The sequence below is a fragment of the Filicampus tigris genome, chromosome 7 (genome assembly GCF_054856515.1).
Source record: "Filicampus tigris isolate MCC_2025a chromosome 7, RoL_Ftig_1.0, whole genome shotgun sequence".
In the NCBI taxonomy this organism is placed as follows: domain Eukaryota; kingdom Metazoa; phylum Chordata; class Actinopteri; order Syngnathiformes; family Syngnathidae; genus Filicampus; species Filicampus tigris.
Genome location: NC_141223.1, coordinates 6351561 through 6372205, shown reverse-complemented (window position 1 = coordinate 6372205; position 20645 = coordinate 6351561). Strand labels below are relative to the sequence as shown.

The 20645-nt window shown below is 41.5% G+C and overlaps 2 protein-coding genes across 3 annotated transcripts in view; one reads left to right on the top strand and one right to left on the bottom strand.

The window, feature by feature from the left end:
- The window catches only part of lsamp (limbic system associated membrane protein), a 164431-nt gene extending 159166 nt beyond the window's left edge, over positions 1-5265 (top strand). For both annotated transcript variants that reach the window (XM_086036399.1, XM_086036398.1), the window contains one exon: positions 190-5265. In XM_086036399.1, coding sequence (XP_085892525.1) covers positions 190-287 — 98 coding nt within the window. In that variant the 3' untranslated portion in view covers positions 288-5265. The remainder of the gene's footprint in view (positions 1-189) is intronic.
- A 1848-nt stretch (positions 5266-7113) lies between these two features.
- gap43 (growth associated protein 43) lies at positions 7114-20207 on the bottom strand. Its single transcript, XM_086036144.1, has 3 exons — positions 19904-20207; positions 13328-13949; positions 7114-8384 (listed from the first exon to the last, which is right to left on the bottom strand). The coding sequence occupies exons 1-3, from the start codon at positions 20078-20080 to the stop codon at positions 8305-8307; spliced, it is 879 nt and encodes a 292-aa protein (XP_085892270.1). The 5' UTR covers positions 20081-20207; the 3' UTR covers positions 7114-8304.
- Positions 20208-20645: the final 438 nt, after the last annotated feature.

Here is a 20645-nt window from a genome sequence, read left to right as displayed (position 1 = left end):
ACGTTGTGGAACTTTTAAGTCATAGTACCAGTGTCATGTTTATGGGGCGGGATGAGGACTTACGAGACAAAAAAAAACCGTCTTGATTCCAACAAGACAAGAAGTAAAATAGCTTGTCTAAAGTGTGCAAGCGTTGAAAAAAAAAAAAAAAAAAAAAAAAAACACCGCTCTCTCTCTGTGTGTGCACAGGACCTGGAACAGGCCGGGACATCAACGGCTCAGCTTGCGTATCTCAATCAATGTGGCTCCTTCTGGCCTGCATCGCCTGCCTTCTCTTCAAGTGTTAATACCTCTCCTCTCCTTCTGCCTCCCACTTGGCCTTTGACCTTCCCATTCACTTTCTCTCCTACTCGCCGACATCCTTATTGCTACGCCGACCTTGCCGCCCCCAGACTGTTTGCATCGTTACGAACACCTTACGTGCTGTCGAGCACTGCTTGCAAATATTGTGGATAGAGTTGTGTCCGTAGACACAAAGGGGAAAAAAAAAAAAAAAAAAAAAAAACCAGATATGAAGGACAGAATAAGCAAACAGTGCTCTTTTAATGAATTGTGTTGCTCTTTTTAATACATGCGCACTTCTTTGTTTCTGCTTTCTGCGGCCGGTTTAGAATTTGGTGTCTACTTGTGTCTTCATGGAATTAAACACGCCGATATTCCACTTGTGAGGATGCCAACAATCGTTTGTCTCTAGAAGAACTGAAGAGTCCCGGATTTCACCGAGTTGGAATAATCTGCCAAATTGTACATGATGCGATATCGAAAGTAGGATCAAATAGTTTCTTGATGAAGCATTCGTGTTGTCAATTTATTCAGAGTATGAATTGTTCTGGTGAATACCAACATCGATATTTTGTGACTTTGCTACCTTCCCACCCACCCACCCTCCCCCCCCTCCATGTTTTTGCTACAAACCTCTCGCGATCATCCAAAGCAGCCTATTCTCATGAGAAATGATTTTTCTTTGTGATTTCTTTACAAAAACGGGAGATTGGAGAAGTGTGTATCCACTACCGACTATAGATTGAATTTTAGACCAAATCCTCAAAAGATTCTCATGAGAAAAGGTTGAAAGAAATACTCAGAGGTCCTCATGTCACTTAATGTACAGTACATAGTAACATTTTGTATTCTTCTGTGATGAGGCAAGCAGAGCAACTCGTTGCATTGTCCGTCTGACGAGCATCCAACCTGGCCGTTGGCCATTGGCCTTCACTTCCAGGCAGCTTGAACCTGCACATTTAGCTCCATGCAGTAAACGACACCGCCTGCTTTTAGCTCATGACTTTTTCTTCTATTGTTACAGATCAAAATGTATGACCCGCTGAATGACTTTGGTTGACGTTTTTGGGGTTTTCAAAGAAATATGTGAAATTGAGATGCTGAAATATTTTTCTTTATTGTACACCATTATGTGTGTTCCCACACGAGACAACAGCAAATTTCAATCAGACGTATTTTTGATGCTGATTTCAAACAGTTTCACTTTATTGATTTGTATTTGGACATATTTTCACAAGCCGTTGACCGATTTCAAAAATGTCTTTACCTTTTTTCTAGCAAATCGGGTTTTTGAAATGTTTTCATTTTTTTACTAAGTTTGACTTAAAGTGATTCTTTACTAATTTTGCCATTTCCAGCAGTAAAAAGTTAATATTTTGTATATAATGAATGTGCTCACTTCATTATTTTTCATGTGCAATGAATACCTTTAAAAACGCATTTTGCCACTTGCTATCGACTGAAAATGACGGCGCGGCTTGTGAACGTTAGGTGAGCCGTAATTGGTCGTTACCAGAGCAATCAACACGTGATGTCATTTACAGTTGACAGCAAGTGGCAAAATGTGTTTTTAAACGTGTTAACTTTTTACCCTCTGAAAAAAAATCCACCTGTTGCTGAACCAAACCCTTAATTCATAAAAATTATTATTATTATTATTATTATTATTATTATTATTATTATTATTAAAACCTGATGTGCTAGAGGAGAAACAAGGGCAGATTCTGAATCAGCGCAAAAAAAAAATCACATAGAAAATGTTAAGTCCATCTTTGATTTAAAAGAAGTTTTGAACATTTTTCACCAGTGTTATCTGCCTTACATATATTCAACTGGTAATAGAGGATAAATCATTTAAGTTCAAATAAATGACATAAGTTGTTGGGTTTTTTTCCCCCCAAATGATTTCAAGAACAAAATAGTTTTTAACCTGGCCTTGCTTACATGTGCAGTTGAATGTCAATTCAAGCGTGTGGAAATTCAAAATGAGAGCAGCAAAATAGAATGTGTATCCACATCATGCTATCCCAGCATCACATCCCCTCTCCACAACAGCTAAAATGCTTTCAACATGTCTGTGTTTACACTGGTAGTCAAGCAGCAGTCACGGCCGCTGTTGTGTTTCTTATTTATTTCACCGAACCTTGCGTTCATCTCAAGTCACTTGCATGCTGTTTTGTCAGATTTCCACTGTTGTGACAACTCAAAGTAAAGTACTGTAAAACATGTGTATTTACACTCACTTAAAGCGGAAGTCAACCCAATCAAAAATATGTTCCCAGCAAGCCCACTAGTTGAAACGTGACATTCTGATTAATTTTGCGTTTGTGGAATATAAATTAAGCAGCAAAATACACTTGTTTTCAGCCATCTCCAGGGGCGGCCATTTTGTCTTCTGTCGACTGAAAATGACATCACAACTGCTCACGACGACCAATCACGGCTCAGGTTCAGAAAACGGGTCACCCGTGATTGGCCGTGATCAAAAATGCTGTGTTTCAACTAGTGGGCCCGCTGGAAACATATCCTTGAAAAAAATATGTTTGGGTTGACTTCCGCTTTAAAAGTGGGGTGTGTGAAGCTGTCCACTCCAGTTTTGATTTCATCCTATAACAGCTTGTTCTATACAAAAACATTTAAACGATCATTCACACCTGGAAGTGAAAGAATATGAGCAAAACACATTTCCAGAAGAGAGCTTTTTGTTTTAAATGAGTGAATGAATGAATGAATGATCATCTCACACAATGTTTGCTTTTGACCAAGCAAATAACTCTTGACTAACTGGGTAACTGGAATTCTAATGTTTTCCAAAAATATGCTTCATTTATAATGCTGGCAACAGTTATATCCTCGTGTTATAAGTAGAACATCCTACTTGGTTCATCTGCCTCACTTTGACTGAGGAAAGATGACTTTTGTCAGTCACTGAGTAAGAATTACATAACAGAATAATTGACCTTGCAGTAAGAGACCACATAAACAACCAAAGAAGTTGAATTTCCGTTTAGCAATTTTTCACATGAAACAAAATCAGAAACAAGTCAGTGTAACTTCCTGAAGGATCCTTTCACAGTTCACATCTCAGAGTCCTACCAACACCCCAAGTGCCATCCTAGAATATTACCAAGATGAATAGACCAACCACAACATAACAACCACTTGCACACTCTTAATACAAGATACAGTATGTACCACAAATTGTGGATGTACAAACAAAATAGTACTTAGTTTTTACTGACAACGTGTCAGGTAGGTACAAAAGGGTTATTATTAGGGATGTACCGATTCACTCAAGCCCCGATTCCATTCAATTTTCGATTTTCAGTTCCTGATTTTCGATTCGATCCGATTTTTTAAAAATTGCTACCATGCTTGTCACTGTGCACTGGTGTGGTTCTGCCGCAATCCACAAACGCAATACGCAATGATGTTTGGCGCAAAAGCATAATTTGATCTACACATTCCAAATGTGCTATGCATCTGGAATTGAAAAAACGTTTCAAAACATCATTTTCTAGATGAATTTAAGCAACTCGATTTTCGATTAACCAAATCGATTCATTGACTAATTGGGGTGAATCGATTTTCGATTAATCGTCACATCCCTAGTTCTTTCATATATATACACACTATCGTATGATATCAGTTAATACCTATCTGACCGTCAATCAAAATTAAGCCTTAATATTTTTAGTCACAAATAGGACAAATATTTGATGCAGCAGGTTGTCACTCATTAGAAGTGGTACTTATGTTGTAGCTGGTAAATGTATTTCCATTTGTGTATTTCACAAAAGAAATGTGCTCATAGGTTGTATGCTTTCATTATGCACCGATTGTTATTCTGAACAAATGCACGGTTGTGTTTCTTTTTGTGCCACAGATACCAATAAGTATTCATCATGGAAATGTAATTTCACTTCCAATAGGTTACTTTCCATATCATCAAGTTATGAAGATGATGATGTTATCTGAGCCAAACGCCACATTGACGTTCATTAATAATACACACCTCAGTCCACCCATGCATTTTCTGCCACGTATCCTGTTCAGGGTTGCGGGTGAGCCACTTACCAACTGACTGTGGACTCGAGGCAGGGTTCACCCTGGACGGGTTGCCTGTCAATCGCAGGGCACATTTCGACAAAAAAAAAAACATGTGATAGCAACAGCTATGTGAAATGTCAAGTCTTCGGTCCTTCCATGCATGTGTGTGGACAGATGGCACTCAGAACAGGAAAACTCTATGACACATATAATCAATTCATCCATCTGTCATGTTCCTTCAAACATGGATGTCCACTTGTGTCCCTGCAGTTAGGAAGTAGTGAAGGACAAATGAAGCTTCATGAAGCACTTGTGATCGTTTTTGATTCATCCAGGTGGCAGTCTTGGTTTAAAGATGCAATGGCAATCCAGAGGAGTGCTTCACGAAGCTTCGTTTTTCCATCACTATTAGAAAGCACTCCATCAGCACCTGGTTAGTGTGTTACACCTCGCCACTGCTGAACTTGACACGAGGCATGTGGCAGGCAAAAATTCAAGGGTGACAAACCTTTCTAGTTCTTTCTTTATGTCCTCTGTGTGTATATACAGTGTGATGTTTCTACAGTAGAATGTTGTGAAATCAGCAAAGCCTATAAGTGCAAGAATTCAATCTGAAAATGTAACTATGGCATTTGTACTTAAGATTCAATCAAGCAAGGAACAGCAATGTCCCACTTTTGTCTATTTTACTTACCTTTATTATGGCATAAGGTAATTGCAATTTCTTAAAAGAAAAAATGATTATGTAAGAAAAGTAAATGAGATTATGTTCATAAAAGAGAATAAAAGTTGTTTGAAATCATTGTTATGTATTTGAATGTGACTAGCGATGTCGTGTAACTTTTTTGGGGGTAGACACGCAGAATCTTAAATGAAACTGTTGTGTTTATTACCATGTAACATGCTAATAAAAGAATATATGTATTGTTACAATCTCTCTGACAGACATTTTTTGTCCATGGGAAAAACCTGCTCCTTAACCCTTGACCACAATCCATGTACTAGTGCAGCCTTTATCTTCACTAGTAAGAGAATTCCACACACTAGTAGAACAGCTGTGTTGTATGAGTAACCTCTTTTCCACGGCTGCCTTCTACTACTCTGATATTTCTACACATTAGTTGGACAACTTTGGACAACAATACTCGAAAGGACACTTACAAGTTACTAGTGAGGCAAACCTACTAGTGGTCATTTTAGTGTAGTAGTTTGCCCAGGAGGCACAAATGTGTGACAGTTGTATCCTAGTTGGGCCGTGTAGTGTTACCAGTGCAGCACAGTAGTTTACTAGTCGGGTTTAATTGCATACTAGTAGGACAAGAAGTGGCACTAGTATTAGGAAAAAAGTGTTACAAGTAAAACACGGCCATTCTACAAGTGTGATGAATTTCCTTACTGTCGCTGCCAAATCAGCGTCAATGCTGCAGTTCCTCCACAAGGTGTCATGAGACAACAAATCATTCCACCACAGAGTCATATCCGGAAAGAGGAGATGTCCTTTACTTTACATCGTTCGTATGTAGCTTTGGAGGAACCTGTGGTCATCATACATGATTTCAGGCAGAGATGATTCTCGAATGTTCTTGTTGAGTCTTTGGCCACGAAAATCTCTGAGAAATTGGAGATTGCGTACAACTGACTCCCCGGTGACACGTCACCTTTGTCCATCTCCTTTTTCCCCAACTCCTGAAGAGCCAGAGCAATCTGGAACACAGGTTCGATCATTTTTGGAGTAGATTCATTCAGTGGAAGGACCGTAAATCCTGACTAGCGCATCTGGCTTGACGTTCTGAGACCGAGATCGGTATGTCATAGAGAAATTGAAATGGGTAATAAAAGCGCCTGATGGGAATCCTACAGGCGGATCGAATATATACGAGGTTTTTGTCGTCAGTGTAAAACTAGAACGGATCCACCTGCCAGTGTCCAACTGGCAGTGGGACCGTGTCATTTCAGCATGTGGGACCAAAAAGGTGTATAACACGGCCAGATTCATTTACTGGCTTGGGCAACCTAAAAAAAGGAGCAGGCTTGAAGAATGGGAATTGAGATATAGCAGCCAACACAACCGCAGGTCACCCAATTGAATAGCGATGTTCAAACTTGTTTTTTTCTTTTTCTGTTGGATGACGAGGACCCCATCCGACGCTTCAAGATGCTTCATGAACTAGGTGTTGTATTTTTCACTCCTCTCGATGGCACTCTCTGTTCAACATAGGGCTGAAAGCATGCTGTGACTTGCCATTTCTTAAACTCATTTTCTTATCACTACTGTATGGTGCTTGTCGTGTTTATAAAACATAAATAAGTGAAAGCTTCCATCGTCTATTCTGTACTTAAGAAGATCAGTTCAGAACGAAACAGGTGGGAGGAGAAATCCTAGCGTATGTTTAATCTACGATGAGAACGGTTCAACGGTGGTAAAAATTGGACCATGGTTTCACACTATTCGCAGTCTTTAGCAGAAGTTTGGATTGTAACAGTCCTGGTTTGTAAAACGAGATCACTAGTACTACTGACATTTCGCTGGCTGATTTTTACCCAGAACACAATGTGGATGTACTCTTTCGTAGTATCGTAATCCTGTACCGCTAGTCCTCATTCGGGGTTGCCGGTCAGTTGTCAATTCAGACGATCAACCCTTCACACTCACCTTCACTCCAATGGACAATGTAAGAGTCTTAGGTTAACCTAACATGAATGATTTTGAAATGTGAGAGGAAGCCCGAGTCCTGAGTCACAGCCAAAATGCAAACCTTTTCAAACAAACACCACAGTTAATGATGGTAATTGGCACATTTGCTTTATTTTGAAAACAGACATTGAAACCATTTTGTATTTTCTTTTTTTTTTTTTTTTCTTCACAAGTTGGAACTCTGTTAGGTTGAAACTGGACATTGCACTCACTGGAACATAGGAAAAGTTGTTTTTGTTTTTTTTTTTGGTTTTGTTTTTTGTTTGTTTGCTCATTTGTGTGTTCATCTTTTTTAATGTATTTTTCTTAACGTCTGTGCAAGAGGATTATCCCAATTCATATAAACTGTCATAACAACACCAAAGACATCAAAAAGAAGCCGCCGCACCTCTTAAGTTTCGGTAAATGCGAAAAAGTTCCTCTCAGAGGGAGAGTTCCCATCATGCATCTGGTTCCATGGTTCATGCTACTGCTCTCGTATGTTGGTGGCAGAACATTCGATTTCTTGTAATAATACTAGAGCAGATTTCTAAAGTTTCTTATACGATCATGGCATTTCAATGGCAACAGGTCCTTTTCTGCAAATGAGGGTAAAGACAGTTTGTAAGAGGGGTATTATTCAAGCTTGAATGACTCAAGCAGAGTAGTAGCAAGAGTAATAGTATTGTCCTATATGTTGCAGTATACAGCTCTCCAACTGGAGTTGATACACATTTACGTATACATTCTTATCATGTTTTTTTTTTTTTTTAATTTATTTCCCGTTTGCTGTGTTTTCAATACGCTCGTAGTGAAAACTTGAGTTGCATGTTCAAACCAGCTTTTTTTTTTTTTGTGCGTGCACTGGCAAAAATACAAATTTCGATTGCAAATTGTAAGAAAGGGCAATGCAAAGCAGATAAAGTTGAATTTATTTGCTATACATATTAAATGTGTATCCATCCATTGGGAGTTTTCTCATCCATTGCCAAACCTTCTACAATACATAGCAGAAGATGCTAGAAATGAAATCTTTCTCCTCATCAGCGTAACAATCATATTTCGGAATCATCAACAACAACAACATCATCATCACCACGTCATCATAATATTAGCTTGAGCCAAAAAACTTCACGCTGGAAACTCCCCCAACATGAGAAAATCATTGCCACACAAAAAAAATGACAAACAAATGAAAACGGACTGCCTTTGCACTGGGAAGACAAAGGGCAACCTTTTTTAGATTTTTGTTTTTCTTCATTCTCTTAATTCTTCTTTTTGGAGGTCGGACTTTGCCCTCAGTCATCCTTGGACTCGGTGGCCTCTGCGGCTGCATCTGCTTGGGTCTCCCCGTCTGCTTTAGACTCCTCTGCATCATCTGGCAGAAAGAGGGGACGAGAGGTGGCAAATAAAATTCAGAGGAGTGCATGAAAGGAGAAACATTTCACACCAAGGGCTGGAATAATTCCACGATTTCATCCGGCCCCTTTTGGGATACTTGTTGTCGGGTGCCGTTGATTCAAAGACCATTTCAAAGAATGTAACTGAGTCCACCGAGCTCAAGTGTGAGCTGATGTTGCTCACGCGTAAGCGCTCAAGAGTGTGCGCCAGAAGTTGCTCATGTCTGCGATATCGCACAGACTGTAAATAATAAGCAGGGTGCGTGCTCCTAATGGCCCCTTTAAATATTTAACTTGAGAGTACTCTAACCTGTCATATCTGATATCGTGTGATGGCCTCAGTGTAAAGCACCGGCACAAACATCGTAAGAAATTGATACGCTTACTTATAATAATGAGCCATTGCGGAGCATGTTATTGCCTTGCGCTGAAAATGATTTGGATCAGTGTATTACACTTGAAATGTGTACTCCTGCGATTTTGAGGGCTTACGCCATAGGCTGTGATATCGCCCCGACCTTATTCAACTGGCAAAAACTAACAGGTGATGTCATAGCTGACTTTAAAATGAGCTCAGACTCTTTTAACGGAGGATCGAAGGGTGACATCATCACGTTAGAAACTGGGAAGGTGACGTGTGCGTGCGTACGCTTCGGCGTTGGTGTTGGGGGAGGGTGGGATCAAGAGAACCGATTGATCATGTGTAAGTGCTTGTACATTAATGTTTAAATGTGGATAAGACTCAAGACATGAGTCACATTGCAGAACTTACAGGTCGAGTATAATTAGCGTGTGGGCACAGTCTGAGTCACCGTAATGTGTTTTAAGACTCCAGTCCAAAAAACGGATGCGGTGATTGCTGATTAGATCACAGCCATCATCGTTTTTCTTTGGGTGGCCTTAGTGATGAACCAACTATGCCACTTTCCTGACTTAGCATCGTTCCATCGTTCCGGACGTATGGTGAGAGGCTAGATTTGTCACCAGTCACCCAGAAGCACAGAGAAGCCAACCATACACACTCACATTCACACCAATAGGCAATTTAGAGCCCTCAACTAACTTTTGGGGAGCTGGATTTGCCAGTTTCAGTTTCTAAGCACTTCAGGCTTCCTCCAGCCGGACTAATTTGTGCGTAGGTGTAAATGTGAGAGAATGGCTGTTTTCAGTCTATGTGTCCTGAGATCGACTGGCAACCGGTCCAGGTTGTACCCGGCGTCTTGCCCAAAGTTAGCTGGGACAGGCTGCGGCTGACCCTCATGAGGGCAAGCGCTATAGAAAATGGATTGATGGATGGGCCGATGGAGTTCTCCAGAGCTCTGCGCTGTCTTGTTGTTTGTCAATTTATGTTGCAACATTAGCAGAGCAAAGCTTTTCATTGCTCTGCCGATGACACCTTAACTCCCGAATGTATTGCACATTGCAGCTGTCGGTCTTTCCCGAGTCGAAACGACATGAGCTCATACACGGCTGCAAAGAGCATCGAATGTTCTTCATGACACACTTCGCATGAGTCATTTCACGAAACAAAAAGTCACAAAAGATAGCTCTTACGGCACTTCTTCGCAAGTCATTTCTTTGGCTTCTACAAACCCCAAATACAATGAAGTTAGGATGTTGTTTAAAATCACTTTTCCTTTTAGCAACACTCAAAAGTGTAATTCTGAACCATTCTTGCTTGATATACAACTAAAGTTGCTCAAGAGTCCAGGGTCTCCATTGTCGTATTTATATTTTTTAATGTGCAGGTCTGGACTGCTGCAGGGAAGTCTAGTACTCGCAATCTCGCACCCTTGTATTACTTGTACTAATAAAAGCCACACGCTCTGTTGTAACACGTGCAAATGTGGTTTGGAATTGTCTTGCTGAAATAAGCAGGGACGTCACTGAAAAAGACATTATTTTGACGGCAGCATATGTTGCTGCAAAACCTGTATTTTCATTTCAGCCTTAATGGTGCCTTCAACAATGTGCAAGTTACCAATGCCACGGCCACTACCCCACCTCCATACCATCTCAGATGCCGTATTTTGAATTTTATGCTGATACCAATCCAGATGGTGCTTCTCCTCTTTGGCCCCGAGCTCCCCCCCCCCCCCCCCCAAAAAAAAAAACAGATGACTCGTCAGACCACAGCGCAGCAAATGAGATGTGGCTGTATGCTTTCTGAAGGATTCAATGATGTATACATTGTGAAAATCTGGTAATATTTGGTGAAGATGTAAATTTAAAAATCAGGAATAAGTATCTGGAGGATAGAGAAAATCACAATAAATGGTGGTGAAATGTACATGCTGGCACGTATAATAAATTAAATGAACACCACTTATTTCCCATAACATGACCTTTATAAGCCCACATTTTCATACAGACATCCCAACAACAACTTGTATAAATTCATTTTTTCCCGTTGCATGAATATATCGCTCCCCAAAAAAAGTTGTAATCATTATTTTAGGTAGAACCCTCCATATACAAAAATGTGTTAAATCTTCACAGATTTTTATGAGACACCACACTTTACAATATAAAATGTGTTGTTTGTTGTTCTTGTCACATGTAGTTTAGTATGCCTGGAAATGACCGACACAGCACACTACGCCTTGTATTTATTGAACATGTTTACCATTTACGATCGCCAACCGTTTCGGTGTGAAAAAAATACTTCCAACAATTGGACATTTGCTGGCTTTGGTCAGGAAGGGTGAATCAGGCTCAAAAATCAGCCCAATTGGCTTTATGCGTGTACTTAGGTTTTGGTTGTCAAGCAACATTTCTTAGTGTGTGACAGACATCCCCGGTGTGGATCGTGACCGGTAAGGATCATTAATCATTCATCTGAATCCGAACACCTGTTATCTGTGCTCTGCTCAATGCAGGCCAGCTATCCCATCGAGGTGGTAACTATGACAACGCGGAGACAGTGCTGCTTGGTGACCTAGATTCAGTGTAGCGCTCCAGTTGGTGTGCGTGTTTGTGGGTGTGGGTGTGTGTCTCACGCCTCCGCCTATTCCAGACCGAGCATGCTCCATTAACTGTACTGTACCTGTCTGGCCCAGACAGGAGAATCCTTGGACCACAAATAGCAGCTCTACATTAAATTGTACATTGAAGTACCGTTATTTTTTTTCTTGCCAAAGTGCCTTTCATGGTTGATAAAGAGTAGTGATTTCATTGGGAAACTAATTGGATGTGATGTTTGAGGTTTGTGGGTTCAGCTGGTAATGTAAATGCCTCTTTGTTTTTTTTTTGTTTTTTTTCATTGGCAGTGGTGCAGTTTTGATTGAGCCCTCTGAACCTGTCTAGCAGCAAGTCGATGCAAAAGTGTTAAGAACAGGGTTAGAATAGTTTGGGATTTTTCATTAAATTTAGTTTTGGTATTACTTTTAGTTTTTTAAATATATGAAGTATTTGTTGAGTGCAAGATAAAAAAATATATATATACATATATAAATAAAAAGGTCACTCGGTATTTTGTAATAAAGTGAAGTAAACTGTTTGTTTGACCTTCCTTCTTCAGTACGGATGTACAGCAATATATTTAAAATGACCTCCGAAAGCTCATGTATGATATGAATTGACAAAGAAGAAAACAAAGGAGATTTTCACTGTAATTATAGTTTTAGAAACCTAAACTGTAACTGGGCATGTGTGTTGGACAGGACGAGTGCTGGAATAGTTAAAAAAAAAAAAAAAAAAAAAAAAAGCATTAGTCTGCTGCCATTGTAGGATGTGATACTTCACAAGAACGGTGTGCGTTCTCCAAATAATTTTCCATATTAACTTTATGTGTTTACTGTAATCCACAGGAACATTTCTATGATTAGCAGAGTGGTTCTGGTTACCTTGCTTGGAGATTGAAAACTGTTGAGCGCAACTCTCCTCAAGAGGTCAATATATCTCAACTCACTTTTCAAGATGGACCCACAACTCATCACAGCCCGTGTGAAAGTGTGAAGCAGCTGTCTGGTGATGACCGCAAGTAAGCAATGCTCGGTTTAAAGAACTGAAATAAATTGTATACCGTTTTACAAATGTATCTATCTTGTGCACTCATTTGCATTTCCTGGCTGGCAGCCAATCGGAGGTGATTGTCACTGACACCACTTTGCGGGACTGCCGTTGGTGTCTTATTCATTCAATTCATATAGTACCATGACACAAAATATATGACTTTGCCATCATTCTAAACACTGCTTTTTCATTTGGATTTGTTCTCACTTCCACCGTGAATGTGCTAAACAAAGATAAATACCGATTTTTTTAAAACTTTCACTTGTTGATACATTTTTGGGGGAAGGGGAAGTATCCTTAGCATTATAAATAAAATGAATGAATGAATAAAAAAAATAGTGGAATAACCCAATTATTTGCATTGTTTTGACCCAATTTGTTGTGTTCATTTAACCCTTAAAGTTGGGTCAAAACTGAATAACCAATAATTTTTTGGTTCAAATTGACCCAAGTCTGGGTCGGTCCTTTTTTAACACAACAATTGGGTCAAATTTAACCCAAAAATAGTTCTTTTTGACCCAACTGTTTTTAGAGTGTTCTTTCTTGTGTTCTTTTTATTTACAGCGTTAGTTATTTCCCGCCATATGTTTCATGCCACATAGCTATTCCATTCTCTGCCTCATCTGCATGGAGTTTACTTCTTGCAGGTTGTCTCATCGAATGTGGCACTCCGATGTCTGTGTCAACCAGCAGAGGCTTGCCAAAAATATTTCATTAGGTGCCTGCCAAGTGGATGATAGGAAAGCCCTTCAATTATTTTTATTGGGCATTTTAATTGTGGCATGTCAAAGAGTATGTTAGTCTGAATCCAGTACCGCTTTCCCACCGTTATGCAAGGAATCATCCATGGTTCCTACGAGCTAAAGAAGTGTGGTTTTGGATACCTGTATTTATCAATAATCCATACCTTTATCTTTTGTTTGGTCAAGCTCCCCCTCCTCGGCCGCCGGGCTGACAGCAGCAGGCACGTCGGCTTGTCTGGCCTCCTCCTTTTTCTCCTCCCCCTCCCCCACCTTCTCCTCAGCTGCGGCCGAGGTGGGACTCTTGACAGCCGGGGCCTCCACATCTTTGGGCTTCTCTTCAGCTTTCTCCTCAGCCTTTGGCTCCTCTTTGGGGGTCTCGCTGGATGCTGCGGGAGAGGCAGCGGCGGGCGCCGCCCCTACAGGAGACGTTGTCGCTCCTGCAGGAGAGGGAGCAGCGGCCGCCGGTGAGTTAGCGGGTTTTTCTGCCACGGGGCTTTTGGCTTGGCTCGTTTCCTCTTCCTTTTTCCCCTTCTCTTCCGCAGCGTCGGCCTCCTCAGCTGGGGAGCCTTCAGCTTTCTTCGCATCCTCGCTGCCCTCTGTCGCTTCTTCTGCAGCGGCGGGATTGTCTCCGTCCTTCTCTTCCTCCCCATCTTTCATCTTTTTCCGAGTTATGTGTCCACGGAAGCTGGCCTGTATTTTGGTAGCGGCCTTATGAGCCTTGTCTTCGGGTTTGTTGGTGGTGCCATCCTGCTCAATCTTCTGGTCCACATCCTCATTTTTCTCCACCTAGTCACCACGAGAAGGGAGTCGCGTTAAAGTATACGGACACAAATACATGGTGACCTGCATGAATGTACAAAATATCAAGTATTCTAATACAATGGTGGAGTATATTGCTTGAGAGTGATTATCTCAAGCTGTCATGCTGGCATACCTTATTATTTACCTTATAGGTAAATAATGTATTTAGTTGAAAATTCAGAGGAGACAAAGGGCTAGAAGTCAATGCTTTAATAATGAAAAAGGACAGGTGTTAGTGAATTTGAAAATTGGTAAGCCTGATGTAGAAGTACTGGACAGGTTGGGTCAACGTTCTGGGACTAGGAAAAAATGCAAGTGTAAGACGGGATGAGGACCATGGTTAGGTAAAGGACAAGCAGTTAATTAAAAGGGCACCATTATATTACCTTTGGTTACTGGATCCAAAGCTGTCCATCAAATAGTGGGTTGTGTTATGAGTCATTTAATCATCTAATGAAAAGAAATCAAATCAAATAAAGGAAAGAATGATGAGCACTGAAAATGCAAAGAAAATGTTACAGTACATTCCAAATAAATAAGCAAACAAATGTAGGTTAAATATTCCTTTGACCAATCAAAAGCATCTAATGTACAACAGTAAAAAACGTGAATAAGCGACATCAAGCAAACGCAAATTGTGCATGCAAGCAGTGTAACATAAGTAAGGCCAAATGATAAAGATGCAGAACCAATTTGTTGTGGTTGTTTTGATTTGGAAGGAGTCAGAAGCTGATTTTACAATGCCATGTGCTCTCTAATGCCTTTGTGAATCATGATAAATTCTAGAAATGACTAATTGTTTTACGGCTTGTTAATGCTCCAGAATATAATTGAGTTCATAGTGAAATTTAAGATTAAGACCCTTTGTGGTGTACACTAATATTCCTTAATGTCCTCTTATTTACAACAAAATCCAATCATAAAGTTGTTCTCCAAAATGGGTCTGCCTTTGTGAAAATCAGCTTTCCGTGACTCATCTGGCTGCTAGGAAACCAGCCGCCGGCTTTAATTTCCTCAGCATCCACTACCACGTCCCTTCCAACTCTCAAAGGTTACCTTGGCAACCAGAGTGCTAACTCATCACAGTGCTGTCTGCTGGTTGGTGCAATGAAAGACTTTCTTGATCGGCAGTGTACCGGACCTCTTGCCAACCGATAGGAGCTAAAAAAAATCAGGGGCTGCAATCAGTTGGCTAAGTAGGGGTCCTGTGCGAGGTAGTGTCTAAGTGCAGTAAGGGGGGTTAGGGTCAAGTGGGTGGGAGTTCGTTTTTTTTTATTATTTTTTTTTTTTTTATCACTTCCATCAGTCAATGGCTTGCACTGGAGGTTATTGGTTCAGGCCAATGAATATGAACAAAAAACAGCGTGACTACCCATCCAATTTCCTGATCCCATTTTATAAGGTGTGTGTGCGTATATATATATATATATATATATATATATATATATATATATATATATATATATATATATATATATATATATATATATATATATACATACATATATACATATATATATATATATATATATATATATACTGTATATTGTATATAAGTGTATACATATGTATATATTTATGCAAAGGACATCGGACAAAGGACAGCTCTTCAGGCCCTAAAACCAACATGTCATCTTCAGGGTCACCGTGTCAGTTCAATATTTCAGCAGCTATGACAACTCTCTTCACGCTCAGGGTCCAAAGGTTTAAATCCTGCCTCTGAACGTCCACTTCTTCATACATACTATCTCAATCAATTTAGCATCGTTTGATTCAAAATACATCACGAAGTTCAGGATTGTGGTTGTACATTACTTTGTGATTAGATGGAGTAGTACTGGACTGCTAACCACCAGCATACCCTGTGTGCAATATGCAAGGTCCCCGGTGACTTGTTGGGCCTTTTATCACGACTGATCTCATTGGTGCTTACAATTGCCAAAATTTGACCCAAGCACTTAACTCTAAATAGAATTACTTACTGGCTGCATACGATGAATCAGACAGGGAAAGAGAAGGAGACAGCAACGGACGAGGGTGTCTGGGAAAATGGTGGTATGACATCATTGTTGGATCGGAGGGGGCTGTCGACTACTTTAGAGATTAGGGTGTGTGAGTGCAAATGTAATAACGTGCCAGCAGTGATCTCATATGAGTTTATGAGGATGAAGGGAAGATCATCATCCTGGTTTGACCGCATGTGTGGTATCATCATTTGCATTATTGATACCGTTTTTTTTTGTTTCCGTTCCAAAATGCTCGACTTGCTGATACTTCTACTTTCTACGGACTTTCATGACTCACCGCAGGGGTCATTTATCAACCTAGGGCTTAAAAAATATGATTACAAATTGTTGTTGCATATTATGTCTTTTTTTTTTTTAATGTAGTCTGTGTTTCACATTTATTTTAACCACCTCAAAATACTCTCACTACAAACCTGCTTCTTGTGACTGTTAATTGAACCCCGGTCTAGTGCCCGGAAGGCATTATTCCCCTCTGTATCTGTGTGGCACATATTTTCATTCAAAAATCCAGCTGCACTGCCCACGGGTACAAGCAGACCACTCCCATCAGTTCACACTAGACCACCATTTCCCCCTGATGATTTAGCAGTAAGATGAATTTGTCAAACTTGCCTCTAATTTTTGGGGACTCCAAAGTTGCTCAATGTTAACTTGCAGTCGTGTCTACGATCTTTGCAATATGAATTGATTGACATTACAATTACACTATTTGCATACAAGAGCGACGAATAAATGGTCATCCTCACATTTAGAAACGAAATACTCAACGTTAATCAAATTAACCACCTGACTCAGTCATATCACGAAAGTCGGAGCGTGTTCAGCGCATTCTGACCACTGGATGTGTCCATTACATCTGCAGTCTGTTGCGCTCTCTGTCTGCCTCTGCCCTTGGTTGCGAACCAGCTGTCGTGAGAACCACACCCAGAGTCATTGGCTATAAATCTATAACCACACACACACACACACTCACACACCACACTTACACACACGCGCACACAGACATCCCATCCCCCAACAGTGACACAGTAGCAATCCGCCACCTCAGTGTCTCGTTGGGGACTTGTTTCAAGAAAAGGGGGGGGGGGGGGGGGGGACAGTTGAGTGCTAGGCTGAGTGATGTGCCATGGAACCACTTGTCACGAAAATGAACACGTCAGGAACGTGGTTTCCTTTTTCCATCACACCGCTCAGTCCAATGCAGTGGAACACCCACGGGAAATTATTTGATTCCGTTTTTTTTGTTGTTGTTTTTTTTGCTTTACAATAGATTAAACAGTACAGTATATAACGAGTCAAATATATCAATTTAATTCGCGATTATTGGATATGTCCTCAACGTGTTAACATTCAGACCTGTCGTGCGTTCTGAAACCATTAAACTGGTGATAGGATTAAAGTGCCGTTATGATTTTAGCTACCGGAGAAATGATCCAGACACCAAGCGGCACTGCTGAACATCTGTCGTATGTTTTTCTGTGCTGTCTTCACTTTGTTTCTTAGCAAGGCAGCTATCCTTTCATTCTCTCTCTCTCTCTCTCTCTCTCTCTCTCTCTCTCTCTCTCTCTCTCTCTCTCTCTCTCTCCCTCTCTCTCTCTCTCCCTCTCCTCTCTCCCCGTCTCGCTCACCCAGGCAGACTGAGCGTAGCACCACACCCTTGTAGCCAACTATCTCCTGCAGATGAGTCTAGGGCGACTCAGGTGGCGATGGCCACATGCAGCCTCTGGCCGACATCGCCGCGTCACCCCTCCTTTTTTTTTTTTTTTTTTTTTGCCCATCAATCAGCGAGTGATGTTACAGGATGCGCGGCGTCCTTTACGACAAATGCTCGGCGGCAACTAATATGCGACCACATGCTAGCATCATTACATCCTCTGGAGCAGATTTTAATTCAATTACACCGACTCGCTGTCTGAACAAAGGCTCTGCATTCGCCGCCGATCTGACAAGGGAACTATGGGTGAGGAGAGCTGCAGGTGGGGGAGGAGAGGAGCTGGAGGAAAAGGATGGCTGGACATGATGTGGTGGCCACAGGAGAATGGAAGCGCGAGCAATGTGGGCTGTGGCTTATGCTATTGCTAAATAGACATTTAAGTGGAGATAAGAATCATTATTGGTGGGTGGGTCTTGATTTGGGGGGGGGGGGGGGGGGGGGTAGAGTGTAAAGATTTGAAAGTGAAGGCAGGCATGACAGGCAGGTGTGGTCTTGATATGAGGATTAACTCTAAAGATGGTGCGAGGGCGGAGCTAAGGAGAAGCCATTAGGTCGAATTTTGAGTCAGGTCGCGCTTCTTAAAAGGACCCTAATCCTACTTTTTCAACTCAAATAATACATTTGAATTGTGCCCAAAGACAAAAGATAAACCCGGAGTTCACAGCCACTCCCTTTGCACAGAATGCTTCACTCGCCCATCGCAACATTGCTCAGCAGGAAAAGGAGGATCTTTTTGACACAATTCCAGTCAGTCCGTCAAAGCAGGTGTAAAGGGGACAAGCGTTTGCAGTCTAAGATGGACGTTCATCCCAGTGGTGGCACTCACACAAGTACTTGAAGCATGGCGAATAAGCCGGCTAAAAGCCGGCGCCTCACCCACCACATGGCTGCAGTGTGCAGCATGCCGGCTTACCCCCCCCCCCTCCATGTTTCCGCCCCTTCTTCCCCACCTCCTCCAACCATCATCCCCCGTTCTTCCTGCACCCACCCTACCTCTTCCCATACATTGAGTCTCATTTAAATTGCCGTTTTACCTGCACCTCTTTTCTCCCAATTTCCCATGCATGCATCTACAGAACACTGAAAACGTTGAGCTAGGTACTCTGGCTCCCGCTTCTTCCCATCCCATTCTTGCCGAGCTTCCTCACTGTCACGCCTTTTCTGCTCTTCTTTCAGATGTCATGCCTTACTTCATTTCGGTTCGTCTGCCCGCCACAGCCAATGTGACTCATCCAGAAATGAATGAAGCAATCAAGTGGCATCAAAATCCAGCGCGCCATGACTCCGATAAAATCACATTCGCGTTTGATTAACGACGGCGGGTGGGAAATGATTCCAGTCGCTCAAAACAGAAAATATCCTCATGACGGCTAATGCAATGATGAGCACCTCTTCTTTCTCTTCCACTATTTGGATCCACCCTTTTCCATGCAGCACCTTGTCTGCCTTTTTTTTTTTTTTTTTTTTAATTCTGAGCTAACTACCCAACACCACCCTTTCACACCCTTTAAACGAGAGCGCACTTCATTGTACCCTCCATTGGCAGAATCCACTCATAGAGCTGGAGGGCTATGATAATCTATTTAGAGTCATTTATTCCCATTGTAATCCCTCGAGGCCGCTGACATGATGGTGCTGCTCGCTCACTCTGCACCCCACCCTGTTTTTTTTTTTTTTTGTTTTTTTTTTCTCTCACCCTCACTGTGGAAATATACTTTTTGGGGCGGGTGTTACCCATTCTCAGGACAATCGATTTAATCATCTGGGCTTCGGTTAGCAATGCGCTAAAGTTTGCTGCGATTCATATGAACAATGATTTCAATGAATGAGCGGTTGAGACGGAATACGAAGCTATCGGGTGGATCTCGATATTCTTTCACTTTTAACAAGTGCGTGATCGATAGGCGGATCAAATTACAGTCTCGAAGTGCAAATAGGTTCTGAGGTCTGAGAGGCATCATTGCAACATCCGCTCATGGGGGAGAATCGCATCCACAAGGCGTGTCTGGGGTCTCAGTAGAGAAACCACTAGGAAGACAAACTGGGCGCCCAAGTCCAAGTCATTTCCATGATCATCTTCTATAAGCTCTGACGGACAGCAAAGGAACACTCTCAAAGTTCAAAGTTGAGATGCAGCATTTGGTCACACGATGGGAGCTGAAAAATGAAAATGGGTAAAGCAAATCAAAGCACTTTACCGGTTTGGTTCTTCTTATGCAGCACAGCATAGTTGTTGCCGTAGTATCCTCCCTTTCTCTTCTCGGCTTCTTTCTTTCCCTTTTCCTTCTTTTCTCTTCTTCTCTCACCCCTCTCTCTCCCTCTCTCTCGCGTGCACACACTCGCTGGCTTTCGTGCGCGCACACACATACACACATGCACTTTCTCTCTCTCTCTCTCTCTCTCTCTGGCTGTATCAACAGCTACGCTGCCCGGTGCATTTACTCTTACCAGTCTGCACATACACGCTCTCTTCAGTCAGTCTGCCTAGTTGCACCTCTCTCGCTCTCTCTTTCTTGCTCTACCCCCCCCCCCCACCTCCCTTTGCCTGACAATGACTACAAGTCCGCCCTTTAAAACCCCACCCTTTGCCTCGCCCCTCGTGTCCCTCTGTCCTTCCTTCCTTCACACTATCCCCCACTTCCCTATGCCCCTTTCCTCACCCATAAAGATGATCCTCCACTACCTATTTTATATCAGTATTCCTCATTTTTACATCTCCTCCCTTTTCAGGCAAGCTGCAGCAAAAAAAAAAACAAAAAAAAAAACCCTGACCCCACTCACAACATTAAGCCCAAAAGACAGCCCAGTATTATCCTTAAATGTTATTTTAATCTTTTGTATTGAGGTCGGCCTCCTTTCATAACTACGACACTCCTCTACTTTTTCACGCAATAAGTTTTTTTTTTTTTTCCCCCTCCTAGTAAATGGATTGTGCTTTTT

Bases quoted from the DNA above. Each gene is read 5' to 3' on its own strand.
- gap43 (XM_086036144.1), bottom strand. From the start codon at position 20,080: ATGTGTGTATGTGTGTGCGCGCACGAAAGCCAGCGAGTGTGTGCACGC. The intron at 13,950-19,903 runs GTAAAGTGCTTT...CGTGGTGACTAG, and splicing joins GCATAAGAAGAACCAAACCG to GTGGAGAAAAATGAGGATGT. The intron at 8,385-13,327 runs GTATGGATTATT...TCTTTCTGCCAG, and splicing joins TGACCAAACAAAAGATAAAG to ATGATGCAGAGGAGTCTAAA.